Raw genomic sequence first — 9,323 nt, 5'->3', positions numbered from 1 at the left:
TTCCGCTGCGAACCTGTCCACCTCGGAATCTATCAGGTTATGGGCCCAGTGGAGGTTTTCCGGAAGTGATTTGTGCTGATCGGAACAGTCGCGAAAAGTGAATTGCGTGTGTTGCGGTGGTCCGCCATTTTGCGAAATTTGAAATTTCGGTGCGGGAGAAGAAATTTGCTCTAGTGCGTTTTTTGCTTGCGGTGTGCGGTTGGATTTTTCCGTGGCAGCAAAAATGGAAGCAATCTGCAAATTCGTGAAGCTGGATAATCAGAACTGGTCATCCTGGAAGTTCCGGATGGAAATGCTCCTGACCAGGGAAGGATTATTTTATGTGGTGGAGGAGCGGAAGCCGGAACCGGTGACGGCAAAGTGGTCAGCGGATGACAAAAAGGCTCGAGCGACAATGGGGCTCTGCATTGAAGAGAATCAGTACGGTTTGGTAAAAGCATCCCAGTCGGCTCGTGATTTTTGGGAGTGTTTGCGGAGGTATCACGAAAAGTGCACCGTGACTTCCAGAGTGTCAGTGCTGAAAAAGTTGTGCAACTTGAATATGCGGGAAGGTGGCGATTTGGAATCGCACCTTTGTGGAATCGAAGAGCTGTTTGATCGGTTGCAAAGTGCGGGGCAGGAAATGGAAGATTCGCTGAAAATCGCGATGATTTTGCAAAGTTTGCCCGAATCGTATGGTGGCTTAGTGACAGCGCTGGAGGGACGACCGGACGACGATTTGACAATACAGTTGGTGAAATCCAAACTCTTGGATGAATGGGAGCGCCGAAAGGAACGTTCGGGTGATTCATCCGGGGAAGCGAGAGTGCTGAAGAGCGAATCGGGTTCGCGGAGAGCTTTTGGGGGAAAATCGGAAGTGCGATGTTTCCAGTGCCGGAAAAAGGGCCATTACAAGCGCGATTGCCCAGATTTGGAGGGCAACAAAAGAAAAAGTGAGCCGCAGAGAGCCAAGCGAGCAATAGAGCGAAATGCTGTTTTATTTATGGCTGGGAAGAAACCGCCAAAGTGTTGTGTGATCGACAGTGGGGCCAGCAGCCATATGTGGAACGAGAAAGGTGCATTTACGTCGCTCAAAGAAAAGTGTGCTCGGGATGTTGTTCTCGCGGATGGCTCAGTAGTGAAGTCGGCCGGATGTGGTACGGTTGTGGTGACTGGTGTTGATGGCTGCGGTGAAACAGTGACAATTACGCTGACGGACGTTTTATATGTGCCTTCATTGAATACCAGTTTGTTGTCTGTGCCAAAGTTGACAGCAAAGAAATTTGAAGTGGTTTTCAGAAAGGACGAATGTGACATTCGTGAGCAATCAGGGAAAGTGGTGGTGAAGGGCATACGGTCAGGTGATTTGTACCACCTGAAGATGGTGGAGACTGTTGGGAAGTGTGAGATGAAGCAGCAAAATAAATCCTCTCAACACCAGTGGCACCGGAAGAATGGACGCCGTAAGCTAGAGTTTGCTTACAGAGCGGGAAAAGTGAGTGTTCCGAAGAAAAGCTATCAGCTTGAAAATGTGGGAGGAGCTCAAAGTGAGGAGGAGCAGTTTACCCCTGGAATGTCGGCAGAAAATCCTTTGTGCGTGAAGGAGGAGTCCGATGGGTTCGGCACGGAGGTCTCTGGTTTGGTCGCTCAAATGGTAGTGGAACCAGTGTCGTTTGCCGAAGCAAAGAAGTGTCCGGAACGTAACGCTCGGATGATCGAGTCTGGTGAGACTGCAAGGTATAAGGCGCGTCTCGTGGCTCGAGGCGATAAGCAGCGTTGCGGGATGAATTCCGACGGAGTGGTAGCTCCGCTGATTTGCCATAGGACCGGAAACTCGATGGTGTCAAGGACCGGAATATCGAGGAGTTCGTCGATGCTGAATGGGCCAGTGACCCAGGTTCTCGCAGGATAACCACAGCAGATGTGGTTTGCTTTGTCGGAGGAGCTGCTGCTGGTGGGCGAGCCGACGTAAATCTTGCGTCAGCATCTCGTCCAGAGAAGCAGTGTATGGGGCAGTAGCAGGAACGTGCGAGGAAGGTTACGGAGCTGATCGGTCTTGAGAGTAGCCAAGGGGCACAAGTAGAGGAGGAGTGTTAGAATATTTGCTACTGTGCACCCCTTGTCGCTGAAATATTACAAGCGTGTTCGTCTCGTTTTGGCTACACTGTCGTACGCCAACGGACGGTTTAGTTCTAAGTTAGCTTTTCTCCCGATTAAACGTATTTACACCAGTCGCGTGCGTTTTATTTCCCCGGGATAAAACCAGTTTCCATCAAGTCACTTTCTGTACGGCCATCGCCGATTCCGCTGCGAACCTGTCCACCTCGGAATCTATCACGAATTAGGTCAAATCATAGCAATCAGGTTTGTTAGGTTTCGACTGAAAAGATTTCAATTCATTCTGTAATCACCATTAGAAGAATAAAGTCATATTCAACAAACTCTCTTTTGTGAATACAATATTTGGCGACGAGAGTTTCAAACCCACACCTCAAGATGTTCAAGTCCAACGAAGGAGAATCTTCTGGCAGGCGCATGGAGGAAATTTTCCTAACCATTCTGGAGCAGAACAAGCAACTTTCTGACCAAAACCGACGGATGATGGCCCTAATGGAAAGTTTCAACAACCAAGAAGCACCCAATCGGGCAACGAACAATCCGGAGCTGGTTCTAGAATCCCTTGCATCCAACATCAAGGAATTCCACTATGATCCAGAGAACGGACACACTTTCGATCGCTGGTTTCAAAAGTATGAAGACCTGTTTCTCCAGGATGGTGCAAAGCTCGAGGATGCGGCAAAGGTGCGACTTTTATTGCGAAGTTTACACGTAGGTGTCCACGACAGGTACCTGAATTTCCTGCTTCCGAATCATCCACGTGATTTTCAATTCCACGAAACCGTTCAAAAGTTGAAGCAACTCTTTGGTACACGTGTTTCATTGTTCAGCAAACGGTATCAATGCTTCCAGCTCACCAAACAGGTTGACGAAGATTTCGTAACCTATGCTGGAACCGTTAACAAGCGATGCGAAGACTTCGAATTGAATGCCATTTCTCCTGATCAGTTCAAATCCCTCATCTTTATTTGCGGTTTACGCTCTTCAAGTGATTCAGACATCCGAACCCGGCTACTATCAAAGTTGGAAACCGACGCGGGAGACTGCAAGCTCGAATCCTTAATCATCGAATGCCAGCGCTTGCAGAACCTGAAGCATGACACGGCCCTGGTGGAACAAAAATCATCGACATCAACATTTGTGTGCGCAGTCAAGCAACAAAGACATCAGTCGAAACAATCCACTCAAGATCAGCCGAACATCAGCAAAGCTTCAAACATTCCAAGGACCCCGTGTTGGCAATGTGGCGGAATTCATTACGTTCGTGATTGTTCCTACACCACCCACACCTGCGAATCCTGTGGCAAAGTCGGTCATAAAGAAGGGTATTGTCTTTGCTACACGGCAGCAAACCCCAACAAGAAGAAGCAAATGAAGAAGAAGGCAACCATCAACAGTATTTTCACAATCAGCCATGTTGCCGAATCCCGACGTAAGTTCACCAACGTTACCATCAATGGCAAAGTTGTTAGGTTGCAATTCGATACTGCATCTGACATCACTGTCATTTCAAGACGTGTCTGGAACAAACTGGGATCTCCAAAGCTTCAATCAACTGATCATCAAGCAAAATCAGCATCCGGAAAAACACTACACATTTCCGGTAAACTTCAGTGTCACGTTACCCTGGGAAACATCACCAAATTTGCGACCTGTTACGTGACAAGCCAACCGAATCTCAACTTAATCGGACTCGACTGGATGGAGCTGTTCAATCTTTGGTCTCATCCGCTATCATCGATTTGCAACCAGATTCAATGCCACCTCAGTGCAGAACAGTTCAAGCCCGGAGATAAGGTGTATGCGAAACATCACTCAAACAACGGGGGAAGCTGATCCGGTTTCATGTTAACCATCTCAAGCCTTGCAAAACCACGATTGAAGAAAGCCCCGAATCAGCTAGTCCACTCACTATACTGGTAGACATGTTTGGATTGGAACCCCTTCAAGATCCTGTGCGGTTACCAAACAAGGTTCAATCAGTCCAGAATTCACTACCGATGGCCAAAGTTCCCGTTGAAGTGGGAACTCAACCGATCCATGATCCAGAGAATGACGTTCCTGTAGGTATCAACAGCCCTGTTCCTTCTAGCCTACCACGAGATGAAGATTTCCATGACGCTGTTGCTGATTGTGGTTCATCTTCAGAGGCTTTCATTCCTGTATCCATCGGTCGGCCTCAACGAACACGAAGAATCCCTTCTAGATTTCAATCAAATCTATTCTAAGATTAGAAGGGAGGAAATGTTACCACGTGCAATCATAGCAATCCAATATTCGAATTAGGTCAAATCATAGCAATCAGGTTTGTTAGGTTTCGACTGAAAAGATTTCAATTCATTCTGTAATCACCATTAGAAGAATAAAGTCATATTCAACAAACTCTCTTTTGTGAATACAATAATTGTACAGGTAGATATTCCATAGAAGATACTAATCAAAACTATTTTTTTACAGGTGGCGGATGATCAACATTTTGGCACAAAGCGGCCACCCCAGAGCCGGTGTTAGAAAGTTGTGAAAAAAAGAAGTTTTTTTTGGAAAATAAATTAATCCCTTATTGAAAATGGGGGAAAATAATTGTTTTTATTGCTTATTTTATGCACAGCCAATATTAAACTTTAATTTTGAATTGAAATATAAATTTCATACTAAATACTGCCGGTTGTGTTGAAAGAAATAGCTGGTTTCCAGCAATCTGGATTGCTGATTTTCCAGCAATTTGAATTGCTGGAAACCAGCATTAACGTTTGCTGTTTTTTCCAGCAATTGAAATTGCTGGAAATTTTGCTGGAAAGTCAGCGGGACAAAAACCAGCAAAATTTTGCTGGTTTCCAGCAAAAAAAAAATTGCTGTGATGTGCAGCAAAATTTCCAGCAATTTAAATTGCTGGAAAAAACACAAACGTTAATGCTGGTTTCCAGCAATTCAAATTGCTGGAATTGCTTCAGCCAATTTATCTCACGGTTTAAATAATCGTTTACTAACCGTTTTTTAACGCTTTATCAAATCGTCGATTGACTATTTAAGAAATCTTTTGGATACAATCCTCATTTATGCGGGTTGCTGGAAACCAGCTATTTCTTTCAAAACAACCGGCTGTATTTAGTACCAAATTTATATTGCAATTTTAAATTTAAAATTGAATACTGGCTGTGCATATAATGAGCGATGAAAAAGAATAAGTGTCTTCCATTTTTAAATATGTTTTGTTTATTTTCAAGAACTTTTTTTTTAAATTTTCCATCACCGGCTCTGGAGTGGCAGCTTTGTGCCAGAGTGTTGATCATTCGCTACCTGAGAAAAGAGTTCTGATAAGTATCTGTATGAATCTGTAGTAATCTGTATAAGTATGAAATCTGTCCAAATAAAACTCACCCTTGACTTGTGTCTGGTTGCTAGAATATAGAGGAAAATAAAAATAATTAAATTAATCCAATCAAAATTCGTAAAATAAAGTCTCACCTTGCTTCAGCGTACAAAAACAAACAGACTCCAATGTGACAACTCGATTGCTGATTTTCCAGCAAACTAAATCAATTGCTGGAAAGTCCAGCAATTTGATAACCGATTACTGATTTTTCAGCAAAAATGACAAGCACACAACCGATTGCTGAAAAATCCAGCAATTAGAAAACCGATTTCTGGTTTCCAGCAAAAATTTGGATTGCTGAACGTTTCCAGCAATTGTTTTTGCTGGAAATTGAGGCGAAAATTTACAGTGTACACACAAAACTTTCGGGGCTCCACTTAGCAAAAATTTGCTGTTACTTTCCGTTAGCAAAAATATTTTTTTACTGTTAAGTTAGCAAAAAGCTAAATTTACTTGATTCTAGCAAAAAGAAAGTTCATTTTGCTTGATTCTAGTAAAATGAAGGTTTTCTAGCCGCTTTGTGTAGAGACAGCAGCCGCTGCCATTTGGGGGAAAACAACGAACCAAAGTGATCCAGTGCGGTTCCGGTAATTCGATACTTGCGGTTCGTTTGGTGGCTGATTCAACGACGAAACGGTGGCCAAATCGACGCCAGATGCTGCAGGTAAGGGCCGAACTTGGAGTGAACAGATTTTCCGATTTTTAAATTCCAAATTGTTAGTTTTTCCTACCAGGTTGCAACTGCCGGCAAACACGACGATTTTTTTTTTGCAACAGTTCGAAATAAAGAGGGACCACTACTGGCAAGTCAACGCGCTGCATCCGGCACAACTCAGGTGCATTCATTGATGAGGGTCGACCCTTGGCATTTCGCTTGCCAGAAGGTGCAAAGTGGTAAATGAAGTTCCGAAAAAATGTGCAAAATAAATTTAAAGTGAAGTTATTCGTATATTCTATTTATTGATCAAACATTTCCTCGGAATTTGCAGAGAAAAAACAATAAATTTTGAAATTTCAGATCCGAGGCTTTTTTTCCACCGGTTTTTGCTAAATAGTGAGAAAAAGTTGCGGCGGCTAAATTTTTCTCTCGTTTGCTAAAATTTTAGTTCGAAAAATTTGCTTAATTGATTGCTAAGTTTCTAGCTGGTCAAATTTGAGCAATTTTTTGCTAATTTCCGGCCTCGAAAGTTTTGTGTGTATACACTATTTGGGCAGTAGCCTGCCCCAAATTTGTATGAGAAATTTCAAGCTTATGAAATGTTATGCGCTGCAGGCTTAAATTGGTCCAAGGTATAGTAAAAGGTCTCGTGCCAAATTTGGGCCAGATCGGATCACGGGAAGGGGTCGCTCAACGAGGCTAAAGTTTGTATGGGATTTTGAGACATTTTGTTCGGGAGAAACATGAAAATCCAGTTTTTCATAAATAACTTTTGTCCTTTTCGGCCGATTTATTTTAAAAGCGGGTTTTCTTAAAGCCTAAACTATGGAAAATATTTCATCCGAAGACTACATTACGATTCGAGTTAAGATAAAAAGTTATTAAACTTCTAAAATGGGGCAACTTTTTTTAGGGTGATATTCATCACTGTTAATGCTGCGTCAAAATGTTCTAAGCAGTGTCTCTTATTGTTGTGATACGTAATTAAAAAGGCCGCGTCGTACACAACAATACTTTAAAACTTTATTTAACTTTACGTGGATATAAAAATAGCGTGTTAAGACTTTGGCGGACAAATATAAAAGAGAACTATTCTATGGCTTATCTTCTTATTATCACTTCCGTGTGGGAGCATCAGGCTTCTGACAGTCCGTCAGTCGATGAGCCCCACTGATGATGATGGTTGATGATGGTGTCGTAGGGTGGGCCTCCTCCCAACATCTCCCCCTTCAATAAAACTGGTAAGGTGCATACCTCACGGGTGCTCTTCTTAAGGCGGCCGCACAATACCGCGTCCGTCGTCGCGTCGCGTTGACAGTTGATTTTGGGGATGCCATTTTCCGTTAAAGTCACCACAATGGTGCGTCGCGTCAGTGAAGTCATTGTACTAAAACGCTAAACTTGTTCTAAACGGTAGCGTTCTCCAGCGTCGACGTTTTGGTTTTGAAATAATTCAAAATGTTAGCGCGTCAAAAAGGTTTGAACTATTCCTTTTTAATGTTTTTCGTCAATGTTTGACACAAATGGATTCGAAAATCATATTATTGTCATTTTGTCTTCTCGATTATACAAATTTGTTGAATAACGTCATTGACATTTATTTTAAACATTCAAATACATTTGACATAATGATGAAATAATAAAGGATTAATTATAAATATGAGCTTGATTTTTATGTTCCCGTTTTTCAAAAATAAAAATAAATTCAATGAAACATTTTGTGTTGGAGTATGCCGAGATTTGCCTCAAAATTTCTCTGTCAGCCCTGTCAGTAGACGCTGTATTGTGGTGCGAAAATTGTAGAGTGCGTCGCGTCAGCGTTTTAGTACTCAACGACGGCGTTGACAGCTGACTCGACGCGACGTCCGACGCGGTATTGTGTGGCAGCCTTTACACGAGAAGAGAGGCGAGGCTGCACTTGTTCTTGCTGAGTAGTAGCGTTTTGGGGAATTGTAGAACGACGACGACGTACACCTGGTGGCTGAACAGCTGACAGTGATCCATTTCCGGTTGGCTGGATGATTCCCGGAAATAAACCTTTTTCCGGCGCAGGTGTTGTGGATTCGGTTTCAGCTCGATTCATTCCGCAGGAACCCAACAACAATCCGAAGATTGTTGTTGGTCGGGCTGGTCTGGAGAGTTTCGCTTACGAAGTTGGTTGCAGTGTGAGCGCACTAGGTGCTGGCCATCTGTCAGCCAGACGTTGTATAAGACATGGCCAACACGCTCGATGACTCGGCCAGCTTCCCATGTCCAGGCATTGTTTCGATGTTGTTTTGCCCAGACCAAATCCCCGGCATCGTAGTTGATCGACTTCGTACCATGCTTCCGATTAAATTGAGCCTCCTGTGCAGAATGGTTGGACTGTGTTGGTGGTGCAGAAGGTTTTAACAAGTCCAGTGCGGTACGCAGCTTCCTGCCTACCAACAGCTCTGCAGGCGATTTACCAGCAGGTGCGCTACGACACGGGGTAGAGCGGTAACACAGGAGAAAGGTGTCGATAGCTTCACGAAGGGCCTCTCCCCCCGTTGTTATTTTCTTCATTCCTCGCTTGAATATATCGACAAACCGTTCGGCGAGCCCATTCGACTGTGGGTGGTATGGTGGAGTGCGCAGATGCAAAATGCCGTTGGACTCACAGTAGCGTTCGAAGCATTCACTAGTAAACTGGGTTCCGTTGTCGGTCACTAGTGTTTCCGGCATACCATGCCGGGCGAAGATTTCTCGAAACATGTTGAGTGTCGCTGCGGTAGAGATTCGTTTCGTCGGGATAACCTCGGGCCACTTGCTGTACGAATCTACCACGATCAAGAAAAAATTTCCATCGACGGGGCCAGCAAAGTCAGCATGAATGCGCTGCCACGGTCGCTCAGGTGCTGGCCAACTTTGCAGATTCGTTTTGATGTTGGTTTTTGCTGCTTTAGAGCACTCGATGCAAGCCTTGACTCGTTGTGCTATTTGATCGTCGATCCCTGGCCAATAAACATAGTTTCTGGCGACTGACCTCATTCGCTCGATGCCAGGGTGCCCCTTGTGTAGCAGCTGAAGCACTTTAGGTTGCAGCTTGGTTGGAATCACTAGACGCTCTCCGTACATAAGACATTGCCCCACGCTGGAAAGACTTGCTCGACGTTGTACAAATGGTTGTAATTTAGAGCAAATGTCAGATGTATTCGATGGCCAACCTTGCTGCAC

General features: G+C 44.1%; 2 protein-coding genes across 2 annotated transcripts; one reads left to right on the top strand and one right to left on the bottom strand.

Annotated features, from left to right (window-relative positions):
• The first annotated feature begins 2,475 nt into the window (after positions 1–2,475).
• LOC129742092 (uncharacterized protein K02A2.6-like) lies at positions 2,476–3,933 on the top strand. Its single transcript, XM_055733936.1, has one exon. The coding sequence runs from the start codon at positions 2,476–2,478 to the stop codon at positions 3,931–3,933; it is 1,458 nt and encodes a 485-aa protein (XP_055589911.1).
• A 4,274-nt stretch (positions 3,934–8,207) lies between these two features.
• Positions 8,208–9,287, bottom strand: LOC129742091 (uncharacterized protein K02A2.6-like). Its single transcript, XM_055733935.1, has one exon. The coding sequence runs from the start codon at positions 9,222–9,224 to the stop codon at positions 8,208–8,210; it is 1,017 nt and encodes a 338-aa protein (XP_055589910.1). The 5' UTR covers positions 9,225–9,287.
• Positions 9,288–9,323: the final 36 nt, after the last annotated feature.

This window comes from Uranotaenia lowii, chromosome 2 (assembly GCF_029784155.1).
Source record: "Uranotaenia lowii strain MFRU-FL chromosome 2, ASM2978415v1, whole genome shotgun sequence".
Taxonomy (NCBI): domain Eukaryota; kingdom Metazoa; phylum Arthropoda; class Insecta; order Diptera; family Culicidae; genus Uranotaenia; species Uranotaenia lowii.
The sequence above is the reverse complement of the archived record's forward strand: the minus strand, read 5'-3'. Positions and strand labels throughout refer to the sequence as shown.